Source organism: Heptranchias perlo, chromosome 2, assembly GCF_035084215.1.
Source record: "Heptranchias perlo isolate sHepPer1 chromosome 2, sHepPer1.hap1, whole genome shotgun sequence".
In the NCBI taxonomy this organism is placed as follows: domain Eukaryota; kingdom Metazoa; phylum Chordata; class Chondrichthyes; order Hexanchiformes; family Hexanchidae; genus Heptranchias; species Heptranchias perlo.
The window spans coordinates 90,882,952-90,896,952 of record NC_090326.1 but is presented as its reverse complement, the minus strand read 5'-3'; the positions used below and the strand labels follow the sequence as shown (position 1 = coordinate 90,896,952).

The 14,001-nt window shown below is 43.2% G+C and overlaps 1 protein-coding gene across 4 annotated transcripts in view; it reads right to left on the bottom strand.

The window, feature by feature from the left end:
• The window catches only part of ica1 (islet cell autoantigen 1), a 164,663-nt gene that overhangs the window by 31,456 nt on the left and 119,206 nt on the right, over positions 1-14,001 (bottom strand). For 3 of the 4 annotated variants that reach the window (XM_068004038.1, XM_068004052.1, XM_068004031.1), the window contains exons 10-12: positions 10,020-10,069; positions 7,937-8,017; positions 7,763-7,822 (exon numbers count right to left, since the gene is read on the bottom strand). In XM_068004038.1, the coding sequence (XP_067860139.1) occupies positions 7,763-7,822; positions 7,937-8,017; positions 10,020-10,069 (191 nt within the window). The remainder of the gene's footprint in view (positions 1-7,762; positions 7,823-7,936; positions 8,018-10,019; positions 10,070-14,001) is intronic. The other variant, XM_068004042.1, reaches the window with a different exon arrangement.

Sequence of the window (14,001 nt, the reverse complement as noted above, 5' to 3'; positions counted from 1 at the left end):
CATGTTGCTTATCTCGTGTAATGAGAGCTGAATCAATAACTGGTTAAGAATAGCATAGAAGGTTATAGGGATAAATATCAGCACACGCACAACAATAGTAACTTACATTTCTGTAGTGCTTTTATGTACAAAGAGATATCTCAAAGCAGTTTACTGGGGATAATGAATGGATACCAAGTTGGGTGGTGAGGTGGTAGAAGTTAAAATTTATAGAACACGATGGTTCCTGTGCTTCTGGTACAATGGAAATGATCTCTGTAGAGCTGGTTAGGATTGAACAACTGATACCTTGGAATTACTCCAGATTACCTTTGGAGAACTGGGAGAAATCTCATACAGCTTTAAGTTCTTGGAAATTTTATCTGTGGTTAGTCACCTCCGTCTAAAGATTAAATAAGCAGATGAGAGTCTATGATAGGACACACTGTGCACAGTCTACGGTAGGAATGAATTTCTGAGCCAAGTTACCTACTGCGTTCTTTTGCATTACAGTGCCATCGCTTAGTATGCCAAATGAACATATTGCAGGGAAGGGGGTTAAAATATTGGGATTGAGCAACTTGACCCCAAACCAACTCCATTCCTGGTCATTTACATTTTTACTACCCCAAATCAGGCCATCGACGAGGCTACTGGAAAAGGCAGGTGGGGGCCTAGTTAACATTCAAAAGTCATGGCCTGATGATGTCATCGGTGCTATGATGTGATCTTAACGTTGAGTCAGGGGGAGGCCCGCATGTTGTGAAATGTAACAGCTGAACCAAGGCGAGAGGCGCCGACCAGCCAGAAGAGGCCCAGGTAAGTTTTGCAACTTTGCCTGTTTTTAAGCTCCTTGTGGACCAGGTGGACCTCCCCCCCCGCCGAGGCCTCACAAGGTAGCCTTCAGCCTGCCAGGCTTGATTGCAGCCCTGATGTTGCTGGCTGACTGCCTCCCTCCCCTCACGATCGTGGCCCTGATGTTGCTGGCTCTCCCACCACCCCCCTCCCCCGACCGTGGCCTGGTGCCTTCCCCCTCCCACTCTCTGACAGGGACTATCTTCATGGGTCCCCGGCTATGGCCTCCTGCCAATAATTTCCACCCGCGCCTGTTGACCAGGCTGTCAATCTGGACTGTAGTTGGGCAGGAGCCTGCACAAGATAATTTAAATGAAGTCCTGTCATTAAGATCGGGAGGGCCACCACGTCCCCGGCCTTGCCGGGTTCTTCACTTGCTACCAGGCTCCCTTGCACCCTCCCCGCATTCCTGTTAATATCGGGGTCAATGAAACTGGTGCAGAAGTGTTGCCAGTCCCACCAGAGTAGCAGCATGGATGACAAATACGGTAACGTTTAGTGAAGAACTATTTCACTTCAACTTGGAAGGCCCTCCAATATCCTATTCCCACAGAACTGTTGCAACATATTAAGGTAATTTTTTGACCCTGCATTACACTTAACCCGCCCATCATCCCTGATGCATAAATGGGGTCCAGGACAAATGAAATCTCTACACATAGTTATAATTCAAGTTTAAAAGATTTAGTAATGCTAGAGAATTTGTTGTGGAGTCAGTGGGGATAAAATTGGTCTTGAACTGTAGTGAAAAACAGCCGATAGCGAATCAGCGGCTCGTTTAACGCTCAATACGATTTTCTTTTCCATTTCAGTATCCCACTTCCCTTTGAGTATTGATGTCCTTCAAATCTTTCAGAATATAGTAAGTACATCATATAAAGAGAGTCTTGCAGTTGTACAACACCTTAGTAAGTTTCTCAGAAACATCCCAAAGCGCTGCACGGACAGTGAATTACTTTGAAGGATCATATAAGCAAATGTAGCAGAGATGAATGGCCAGTTAGTTAGTTTTGGTGGTGGTGTTGGTGAGGAATGTTGACCAGGGCACTCGGAGAAGTTCCTGCCCTTCTTCGAAAAGTGGCAGTAGATCTTTAACATCCACCTGAACCACAGGAAGAGGTAGATATCTAATTTGAGGGACAGAATATAGCATATAGAAAACTGTTTTTGAACCAAACCTTGAAATTAATTTTCAAAATGGGATATATCACAGATCACCAGGTAAGGCAGCCTAGTAATTATGGTACTGGACTAGCAATTCAGAGGTCAAGAGTTCAAATCTCACTATGACAAGTTGTGGAAATGAATTCAACAAATCTGGCAATTAATGGGCTGAAGTCAATTAAAGTAAAATCGGGCGGTGTGTAAAATGAGCGACCGCTCTGATTGTGCCAGTTTCCCGCCAGGCAGGTTAAGTTAAAATTATTCTCCTGGTCCAAATCAGTCCAAAACTCATCCACCGCAGCAAAAAAGAGACCCGGGGTATTTTAACTCCTGGACCTCATTTAAATCCTGGCGGTCTGGGCATGAAGTTGGCGGGATGTAGTGGATATTCGTCGCCGAGACCAGGTAAGTAGCTGTATTGGATGCAGTAATCAGGTCCCCCACTGACCACAGTGAGATCAAGGCAGGGGAGGCCTAAGATTTTCATGTGTGGCCAGGAGGAGCAGAAGGACAGCAAAAAAATTATAACCTGAAAGTGTTACACAAATTATAACTGAATAAAACATGCATTGCACTATTTTTCCAGTTAACTGAAACGAGTCTTATCAAAACTTAATTTCGGTTCATTTCAAACAAATCCCCATATAATAAGAATAAAACCGGACAGACCACCCGGCATCGGACCACTAGGCACCGGACACGACAAAGGCAAACCAAGCCCAGTCGACCCTGCAAAGTCCTCCTCACTAACATCTGGGGAATTGTGCCAAAATTCCCACAGACTAGTCAAGCAAAAGCCTGACATAGCCATACTCACAGAATCATACCTTTCAGCCAATGTCCCAGAATCTTCCATCATCATCCCTGGGTATGTCCTGTCCCACCGGCAGGACAGACCCACCAGAGGTGGCAGTACAGTGATATACAGTCAGGAGCGAGTGGCCCTGGGTGTCCTCAACATTGGCTCTGGACCCCATGAAATCTCATGGCATCAGGTCAAACATGGGCAAGGAAACCTCCTGCTGATTACACCTACCGCCCTCCATCGGCTGATGAATCAGTCCTCCTCCATGTTGAACCCCACTTGGAGGAAGCACTGAGGGTAGCAAGGGCACAGAATGTACTCTAGGTGGGGGACTTCAATGTCCATCACCAAGAGTGGCTCGGTAGCACCACTACTGACCGAGCTGGCCGAGTCCTAAAGAACATAGCTGCCAGACTGGGCCTGCGGCAGGTGGTGAGTGAACCAATATGAGGGAAAAACTTACTTGACCTCGTCCTCACCAATCTACCTGTCGCAGATGCATCTGTCCATGACAGTATTGGTAGGAGTGACCACCGCACAGTCCTCGTGGAGATGAAGTCCCGTCTTCGCACTGAGGACACCATCCAACGTGTTGTGTGGCACTACCACCGTGCTAAATGGGATAGATTCAGAACAGATACAGCAGCTCAAAACTGGGCATCCACGAGGCGCTGTGGGCCATCAGCAGCAGCAGAATTGTATTCCAGCACAATCAGTAACCTCATGGCCTGGCATATTCCTCACTCTACCATTACCAACAAGCCAGGGGATCAACTCTGGTTCAATGAGGAGTGTAGAAGAGCATGCCAGGAGCAGCACCAGGCGTACCTAAAAATGAGGTGCCAACCTGGTGAAGCTACAAATCAGGACTACATGCATGCTAAACAGCGGATGCAACATGCTATAGACAGGGCTAAGCGATTCCACAACCAACGGATCAGATCAAAGCTCTGCAGTCCTTCCACATCCAGTCGTGAATGGTGGTGGACAATTTAATAACTAACGGGAAGAGGAGGCTCTGCAAACATCCCCATCCTCAATGATGGCGGAGTCCAGCACGTGAGTGCAAAAGACAAGGCTGAAGCGTTTGCAACCATCTTCAGCCTGAAGTGCCGAGTGGATGATCCATCTCGGCCTCCTCCCAATATCCCCACCATCACAGAAGCCAGTCTTCAGCCAATTCGATTCACTCCATGTGATATCAAGAAACGACTGAGTGCACTGGATACAGCAAAGGCTATGGGCCCTGACAACGTCCCGGCTGTAGTGCTAAAGACTTGTGCTCCAGAACTAGCTGCGCCTCTAGCCAAGCTGTTCCAGTACAGCTACAACACTGGCATCTACCCGTCAATGTGGAAAATTGCCCAGCTATGTCCTGTCCACAAAAAGCAGGACAATCCAATCCGGCCAATTACCGCCCCATCAGTCCACTCTCAATCATCAGCAAAGTGATAGAAGGTGTCGTCGACAGTGCTATCAAGCGGCACTTACTCACCAATAACCTGCTCACCGATGCTCAGTTTGGGTTCCGCCAGGACCACTCGGCTCCAGACCTCATTACAGCCTTGGTCCAAACATGGACAAAAGAGCTGAATTCCAGAGGTGAGGTGAGAGCGACTGCCCTTGACATCAAGGCAGCATTTGACCGATTGTAGCACCAGGGAGCCCTAGTAAAATTGAAGTCAATGGGAATCAGGGGGAAAACTCTCCACTGGCTGGAGTCATGCCGAGCACAAAGGAAGATGGTAGTGGTTGTTGGAGGCCAATCATCTCAGCCCCAGGACATTGCTGCAGGAGTTCCTTAAGGCAGTGTCCTAGGCCCAACCATCTTCAGCTGCTTCATCAATGACCTTCCCTCCATCATAAGATCAGAAATGGGGATGTTCGCAGATGACTGCACAGTGTTCAGTTCCATTCGCAGCCCCTCAAATAATGAAGCAGTCCGAGCCCGCATGCAGTAAGACCTGGACAACATCCAGGCTTGGAATCATAAGTGGCAAGTAACATTCGCGCCAGATAAGTGCCAGGCAATGTCCATATCCAACAAGAGAGAGTCTAACCACCCCCCCTTGACATTCAACGGCATTACCATCGCCGAATCCCCCACCATCAACATCCTGGGGGTGACCACTGACCAGAAACTTAACTGGACCAGCCATATAAATACTGTGGCTACAAGAGCAGGTCAGAGGCTGGGTATTCTGCGGCGAGTGACTCACCTCCTGACTCCCCATAGCCTTTCCACCATCTACAAGGCACAAGTCAGGAGTGTGATGGAATACTCTCCACTTGTTTGGATGAGTGCAGCTCCAACAACACTCAAGAAGCTCGACACCATCCAGGACAAAGCAGCCCGCTTGATTGGCACCCCATCCACCACCGTAAACGTTCACTCCCTTCACCACCGGGGCAGCGTGGCCGCAGTGTGTACCATCCACAGGATGCACTGCAGCAACTCGCCAAGGTTTCTTCGACAGCACCTCCCAAACCCGCGACCTCTACCACCTAGAAGGACAAGTGCTGCAGGTACATGGGAACAGCACCATCTGCACGTTCCCCTCCAAGTCACACAACATCCCGACTTGGAAATATATCGCCGTTCCTTCATCATCGCTGGGATAAAATCCTGGAACTCCCTTCCTAACAGCACTGTGGGAGAACCTTCACCACACGGACTGCAGCGGTTCAAGAAGGCGACTCACCACCACCTTCTCAAGGCCAATTAGGGATGGGCAATAAATGCCGGCCTCGCCAACGACACCCACACCCCATGAACGAATAAAAAAAAAACTAAAATACCTATAAAAGTTCACAGTATTTGATAATCACTGTCATTTATTCATTTGTTAAACTATCAAAGAAAGTTTTGCTTAATTATGATTTTACGAAGACTAACATGAAATAAGCCTGCTTCTTCAAATATCTCCAATGATCTAAAGGCGAGTAGCATGTATTGATTTTGTTTTAATTGCATCAAAGCTATATTGCTGGCATGCATCTATTACTGATGCATAATCAGGCTATTTGGCTTTAATCAAAAATGTAATTCCCCCATAATAATCTTCCTTGTCTGCTCTCAATATAATTTTTGTCATTTAAAGCTTTCTTTATTTAAAAAAAACAAAGCCAACGCTAAAAAAAGATCCAGTAAGATATGCACTGTAACTTCAAAAGAACGAAGAGTTATTGGGATTTACAGTGACAAGAAATATTTTAAGACATTTCTATTTTCTTAGGATCATGTATCATACAGTAGTTACAAAATCAATGGGTATACAATGCAAACCACTTCATCGACCATGTACCTTGAACTCAATGAGAGGATCTTCATCTTCACCACTTAAGTGGTGATCTGACAGAGCGAGTTTCACCCCCTGTACAGAACCTGCCTGATTTTCAATCCATTGATTTCAATGGATCTACCCCAATGTTTCTGTAATTGTAAGGATTAACTTTCCACACTTTGGGGGTCATTTTGACTTTGTGCGATAGTGTAAGATGGGTGATAGCGAATCGGCAGCCCCCTCTACATCGCTCTCCATTTTTACTTCCATTGTCTTCAATGTCGGGAGAGATAAAACGGGCTACCAATTCGCTATCACCCATTTATAACACGATCACACCAAGTCAACATTACCCCCTCTCTAAATTTCTCCTCCTGAAGATGGTGAAATTATGGTTCCAAGAGGCCTCTTGACTTTGTTTGAGTGGCCATTCTTCGTGTGTGAGCCTGACAGTGAGGTTAGGCAACCAATTTTACGAAGGGAACTGTAGATTAACTCACTCAGTGCCCACTAGGATTGAGTCTGGGACCTTTTGGTTTGTATGACTGTTCAGGGAGCAAAAATATTTTTTTCTGCCCCTTAAGTTACAGGCCTTCACTACACTGTAACGATAAGCAAACAGTTCAGCTAGCTGCTTTGGTCTCTACATGGCAACTGTTAAATTTAGATCAGGCTCCCAAATGCACTGTGGGAGCCTGATTTAAATATGTTAATGAAGTGTCCCATTTCTTCAAGGCGGGACATTCGCAAGGCAACGGGCATGTATGCGGTGGGCTGGGGACACGTTCCGCGTTTTTTTATCCCGTCATGGGGGGGTTTAATATCGAGGCCTTTGTATTTGACAGCAGTACGATACCATTAACATATAAGATCTAGTAAAACACGTTGAAATGTCACAAAAACAAGTCTGTTATTAAATTTTAGGTCACAAACATTGGTAAATAAAGAACTTAATTTGGTTCTACTTACATCATAGCAAATATATAAGCTCATTTTTGTCATGATCAAGAAAGCTATTATTGTTCCTCATGTTGCAGCACATCTCTTGCAGTGCATCACCAATAGTAGGAAAAGATTTTAAAAATTGTAGACACAAATGGACTAGGTATCCAAGAGTGGAAGAATTGTTCCCCATTTACCTACATTTTGTTTTATCATTTGTGCTAAACCATACAAAGCCATTTCCTCCCTGGCCTATCTCTGGAATTCTGGCTTGCCAATGTGAAAACATGGCAGAAATCAATGCTCATGAGCAAATAAATATTTATATAGAAGTCACTGCAAAAAAAGTGCAAACAAAAAGAGTACCTTGAAGCATTGTGAGGTGCAATCATGGACAGCAATGGCAGTAAACACATCAGAAATTAAATTTCACTGATGATAAACAGATGGCCAATAAATTTGCTGTACCTATTTGGTCCTGTGTAATCAAAGGTGATGAATCGGACCCAAATCAACTTTTAATTGGGAAATATACAGACAGCATTCCACAGATATCTCAATTAAGGCAATTTGAAATCTACTGCATTATTTTGATTTGATCAATGATTTTCAATTAAATTAAAAGCAAAATACTGCAGATGCTGGAAATCTGCATGTGGAAAACAGCATTTTCTGTTTTTATTTCAATTAAATTAATTTGGTCAGATAAGTTGCAGTTTTTTTTTGCACTTACCACTCAGAGCTAAAGTTGATTTTTCCTCCTTTTTCAAATCTAACAAATCATCTATAGACTCTAATGAGGGAAAGTTTAAAATGTTGTTAGCACTTTATTCAAAGATCTCACCTACAGAAAGAAGAAATAAAAGCCTTACTGGCTTTACAATAAATGCACTGATGATAACATTACCTGATTTATGTTGATTGTTTGAAGACATTGCCTCCAAAGATGACAAGGCATCTTTTTCCATTACAAGGGACAGCAGAGTATCTGAAAATATCCAAGTGCAAATTCAGATCACTGACAAGTAATTGCAGTTACAGAAAATTACATAACTCCCTAACTGCCGAAGGCAAGGCTGAGTAAAAAGATTTGGGAAAAAATGGAAAAAAGAACTCGGAGTCACCATCAAGACATAATTTTAACAATTAAAGAAAGAACTTTGAAATCCATTTCTTTCATATCTCTGAAGATTCTCTTTAAACACTGAGGCATTCCGGAGGCGGGAGGCGGTGGGGGGGGTGGGGGGGAGGGTTCTCCTGGTCTCGTGCTGTACTTCCAGCAAGGGGCTGGTGGCACCCCCAGTGAAATGGTATACATGGCCGTCTATAGCCATTTACACTGTTTCTCTAGGGTTTCCACCAGTCTTTTTCTCAAATTACTGTGGGAGACCGGGAGAACGCCTGTGGAATTTCAGGGATTGAGTCCATCAGACATCATTAAGTAAATTATCTTGGTTATCTTGGAGTTACTCAGCCCTTTTAGAGAGTGAACAGATGTTGAAACTGGTAGAAATTGCATTTTAATTCAATGTCCAAATTTCTTTGTCATGTGACAAAAAATTGTCAGTTTACAGTAGTTGGTTTGTCTAGCTAGCAGCTAAGGAGGAAAAACTGGCCACTACTTCTGCCAACTGCTCTATCCTTGCATTCATGTGCAACTGTTTATTATGCCATGGGAATGGCTATGGGAGGTCAAAAGATGTATATTAGGTAGGGAGATGGCTGTTTTTCTAGAGACACAGGATTTGGGAGTTGATTTCCATCCATATTTAGTGGTAAGGGCTCTGAGTTAGTCTGGTCTCAGTCGAGGTCTAAGCTCAGTTCGGAGTACTGGTGGAGTTCAGAACATCAAGGAACTCATTTTCATTTCTGTTACACTCTGAAAACAGACGTAGAAAGGGTATGCTAAATAAGATAGAAATCTAATCTGCCTATTTTCTGTCTTGGTGAGTTTCCTGGGGGTCGTGAGTGGGGGGAGTGGGGTGGGAAGAGGTCTGGGGTCTGTGGGTTGACAACTTCAACTGATGCCTTGGAAACCTTGCTATGGGTGGACAGCTCAAGTGAGAGATCATTTAAAAGACACAGAATGGTGAGGTAAATATTTTTAGGTAATTCTGGGACATTTTTGTTAATTGTTTTTGTTTATTCCCTGCTGGCAATTAGGCTTTAATGAGCTCTCCTGTATCACTTTTCTTCAGTAGCACTGCTCTCATATAGCTCCATTACCACACGTTCCACTGCAGACAGTATATATCCTGCAACGGCTTCTTCTCCAATGCTCATGCAATCATTTTGGGAAAAAGAATAATGAAGGAAAGTATGTCCTAAATTGTATGATTCTCAACAGAGGAAATGTGGTTGACTTTAAACTGCCCTCTGAAGTGGCCTAGCAAGCTGAACAGTTATATCAAAACCGCTACTGCAGCAGTTCAAGAAGAAATCCCGTCACCACTTTCTCAGGGCAACCAAGAATGAGTAATAAATACCAGCCTTGCCAGCGATGCCCACATCCCAAGAATGAATAATAAAAAAACCTGAAAGGTTGTTCCCACTGGTTGATGAGTCGGTAATAAGATTTAGGATTATCACGAGAAGACCAATGGGGAAACTTATGAGAATTTTTATTCACATAGAGGGTTATTAGAACATAGAATTATTACCACAAATGGGTATTGAGCAAACTACTAAAACATCATTCAAGGAATATCGGGTAAGCTTTTGGCAAGGAAGAATATAAAGGAGTCCAGAGAAAGAGCTGAGAAATGGGAATTAGGTAGCTCCGAATGAAGATCTCGTGCAGTGGGCCAAATGGCCTCTTTCTGTGCTATAAATTCTATGGTCCTTTGGCCACATTTAATTCCCCTCCTGTTCTAGTCTAACACCCTGAAATGTAAAGCACTATAGGATGTTTTGCTATGTGAAAGGTGTGATGCAAATGTAAATTGTTGTTTGTTTTACAAATTAACTTTTTCAAGGTTATGTAACCATACCTGAACTGTTAGACTCTTTATTCTCCTTTTCTTCTTCTAATGAGATAAGCCTAAAAGATGAAACAACCCAAAAAAAAATTATGGAAACTTAAATTAATACAAATATTTTGCAATGGTATTGCAAATATGGTATCGAGATAGAGGATCAGCCATGGTCATATTGATTGGCGGAGCAGGCTCCAAGGGCTGAATGGCCTACTCCTGCTCCTATTTTCTACGTTTCTGTGTTTCTATGTAAGTGTTGAACTGTCTGTCTTCCAAAGATTTGGATAAATTAGGTCTCAAATTAAATCTTACATTATTTACAAAAGCACTGTACAGTAAATTGCCAAAGATTGATGTGCATTAACAATTCCATAACAATTACCAGTGTTTAGACATGTAAATTTAATGATCATCGTGTAGTCACGATGAATACTTTAAGAACATTAAAAAAACCTCTGTATCTGCTTCCTTCAATACTTGTTTACCACAAACAACCATCTAAAAATGAATATGCTAAAAGTCAAATTTCACAATTAGGTACATGTTTATGAATTTAAAAAACAGTAAACTATATATAATTATATATTATAAAATACATGCAATCATAGCATTAATAGTAAACAGGGATTTTTAAAAATTGGAAATTACAAATATTGAATCAATATTAGCAATGTGGGATGCATTATGATTTTAAACTATTCCTTCTTTTCCCAAAGAGAAAACCTTTAAGCATTTGGGGGATTCACAGAGTCCAAGTAAATCATGGAACTGTCCCCATTCCCACACGTTGTTCTCATCTTTAAACACTGGTTACAGCAGCAAATAAAATAGCACAATTGTAATCCCCAAAAAAGGATTTAGGAACTTAAAAATAAACTTCATAGTGGTCACATTTACAATAATACTGTACCAGTATATTATTGTATGCTATGCTATGGTAGCTCAACATCAGGTATCCTATGTTATCCACATTTGTAAAATTGTACATTTGTATTTATTTAGGCCATCTGTTGTCAAAAAGAGTACTCAAGAATGCATCTATGCCTTATCCTTGTGTATCCCTCTGAAAAAATACTATCCTCTAGCTTTAGAAAAATTGCTAGTATATTCATTTTTAAAAACAGGGGTGTTGATTTTCACTGCCTTCGCCTGACATTAATAGCCTCAAAATGGGATTGGTAGCTTTACTGCCATGTTAACACCGAAGATGCGGCCGGCTCCATTTTGAAAGGGGCCTACTGCCAGGTGTCCAAAGCGCCCACCTGTTCCAGGTGATAGGCCCCTTTTAATATGTTAATTGGTGTCCTATGACGTAAATAGGACTCCAATTGCCATTTTAGGTCTGAACTGGTCGGAGCCTGCACCAGTTCCATGGACGATGGAACCGAAGAGGCTCAGAAAAGGTAAGAGTTGAATTATTTCTGTGGGCCCCGGAGGAGCAGGAGTGCAGCAATGGGGCAGATGCAAAGCCTGCCTCACCCATTGACTACATGCTGGGATTCTGACAGAGCATTTCTTCACTTATCCTCAGCTCTCAGCATCACTACAGTGACGTCCTGGCTGTGGGTAGAGGTCATTTTGATAACTGCAGCTAAGCAAGAAAACATTCTATTTAGCACTTAGCCTCAGAAACAGCTGGCATGGATGAGTATAACTTAAAAAAATATAGATACAGGACAAATTTTTGAGATGAATACTCAAAGATAAGGCCAATATTAAGAGTTAATACTAGAATGACAATGATATGCCATTAGTGGCAACTCGCTGGAGCACCAATGGACTGGAGTATCAGTGTGTTGTGCCGAGGCAGTGGGAATGCAGATTCAATCCCCATGCTTTTGAGCTTCTTTTCTCAACCATGCTGCTGCCACACACTTTGTCAACAAGGAAGAAGTGTCTTAGTGGACTCTGACAAACAGGAAAAACTGCAAACATTGGAAATCTCAAACAAAAACAGAAAATGCTGGAGATGCACAGCAGGCCAGTCAGTATCCATAGAGGGAAGAGGTAGGTTTTGACATTTTGTCCACTGAAGGAATAGCACGAAAGAAAGCTCAACCCCTTTTCGTTCCCATTAGCTACAGGTGTTAGGATTTTGCAACGGAAAAAAGGGGAAGATTTATAGAAAACAGGAAGTCTAGAGGCTAATTTTTCTTCTCCCTCCCACTTGAGCGCAAGTTGGGTGGATCACCCCCTAAGTATTTGCGGGTTCAGACCTTTTTAATGGTCTTGAATCTCCCCTAGCGCAGGAATGCCCCTTTGAAGGAGTTTGAACTCAAAATAGGTGTGTAAATGGCCACCAGTTTCAGGGCCTTTTCGCTGCTGTCCAAAAAGAGCAGCCTGTAGATGTCAGTCCTCATTTTGCTGGCCTTATGAGAAAAGAGGTACTTACCCTAGGTCGCTAGTGTCTCTAGGTGTTTGCTGCCTGCCTGCCCCTTCTCACATCCTAGCAAGCATTAAAGCACATTTGCCACTATGTGAAGGCTTCTGCCAAGCAGAGATCCAAGAAAATGAGGTTGGAGGCATGATGATGTCACTCCCTGCTCAATACCAGTGCATTTGCAGTCAAGCACCCTGTCCTCTTGGAAGTGTCCATGAAGCACAAAGGGAGTGGAGACTCAGTGACAAGGGTCTCTGTCACTTTTTCATCTGCTTTTCACCTAAGAAATAAACGTACCCCAGATGCAAAGCAGAGGAAACTTGGCTCCCTAATTTATTACAATATTGTGTATATTTGTACTTTTAGCAGCCCTGTCTGTTTGAGAGCAAAGGAAAGCTTTTACTTTATCTGTATCCATTGATACTGGGCTCTATACTTGATATTAAAAAACTATAAAAGGAAATATTTTCAATATATGTTACAAGTAAATTGGTAGGAAAATAGTAATACATAATGCTACAACAAATGTATAGCTTAACTAGCATTGTTGGGAGTAGAACTGATAAAACTTAATACTTGATAATAATATTTACACTTTATATTAAAAACTTTTAAAACTGATTAGAAGTGGAGCAGCCCTGCCACTTCCACTTTAAACGATTGAGAGGATTACATTTGTGTACACTTTCACTTGTGGGTTAATCCTAAAGAGAGAGAGAATCTATCCCAGACCGATGGTATGAACATCTCTTTTGGTTTCTGGCTGCAGAAGTTATATCTAAAGTGAGTTTGGACAGCCGTAACCCAGTTCCCAGTACGCACTGTTTATAATACATGTTGTCAGCATTAACAAAAATGTAAACATGTGCCACACAGTTCGTAAGTACAGTGAAAACTGTAAATTAGGGACCTTGAAGGGACTTGCATCAGGTGTCCTTTTTTTGCAGGTGTCCTTATTTTCAAAATGGTCATTGTACTGGATGAGTCAAATATCCCGGGATTGGCCATATCTCCTGCAGCGTTCCTTCTTTTTTTCACCCTCACCTCAGATCGTGCCTAATTCTGGAGCCCTGCCAGTAGGATGTGAGTTCAGTTCATTTTCTGTTCATTGCGTTTCCCAGTTCATTGCCATCCTGGGGTCCTTTTCCACTGAGAAAGGGATGTCATGATCCTGGGATCTGCTACGTTGGCAGCCTGCACAGGGCGATGTGGCTGCTGTAGGACTGGAGTGCCTGGGAGATCCCAGCCAAATTGGGGGGGGATTAATGTCCTGCAAACCCCTGTACGGGACCCCCTCCCTCTGTGTACTGCAGCTACTAAGGTTTGAAGTGCCTGGGATGGGTAGGGGGGCTGTTAGCAGCTCAACATTACCTGGCGTAATGGTGGAGTGAGATATGGTGGAGTGAGATGATGTTAGCTGGTCCAGTTCCCGGCTTTTGTCGAATGGGGAATTCTTTACCCATCATCCATAGCGGCAGAGAAACCTCTATCCCTGGGATAGAGCCGTGAAAGCATCCAATCCCAGAGTAGGTGCAGTTTCTCTGCCGCTATGGATACAGGGTAAAGCGTGCCCCATTACACAAAAGCCCTTTCCTTCATGTGCTGCTGTCTTGCCCT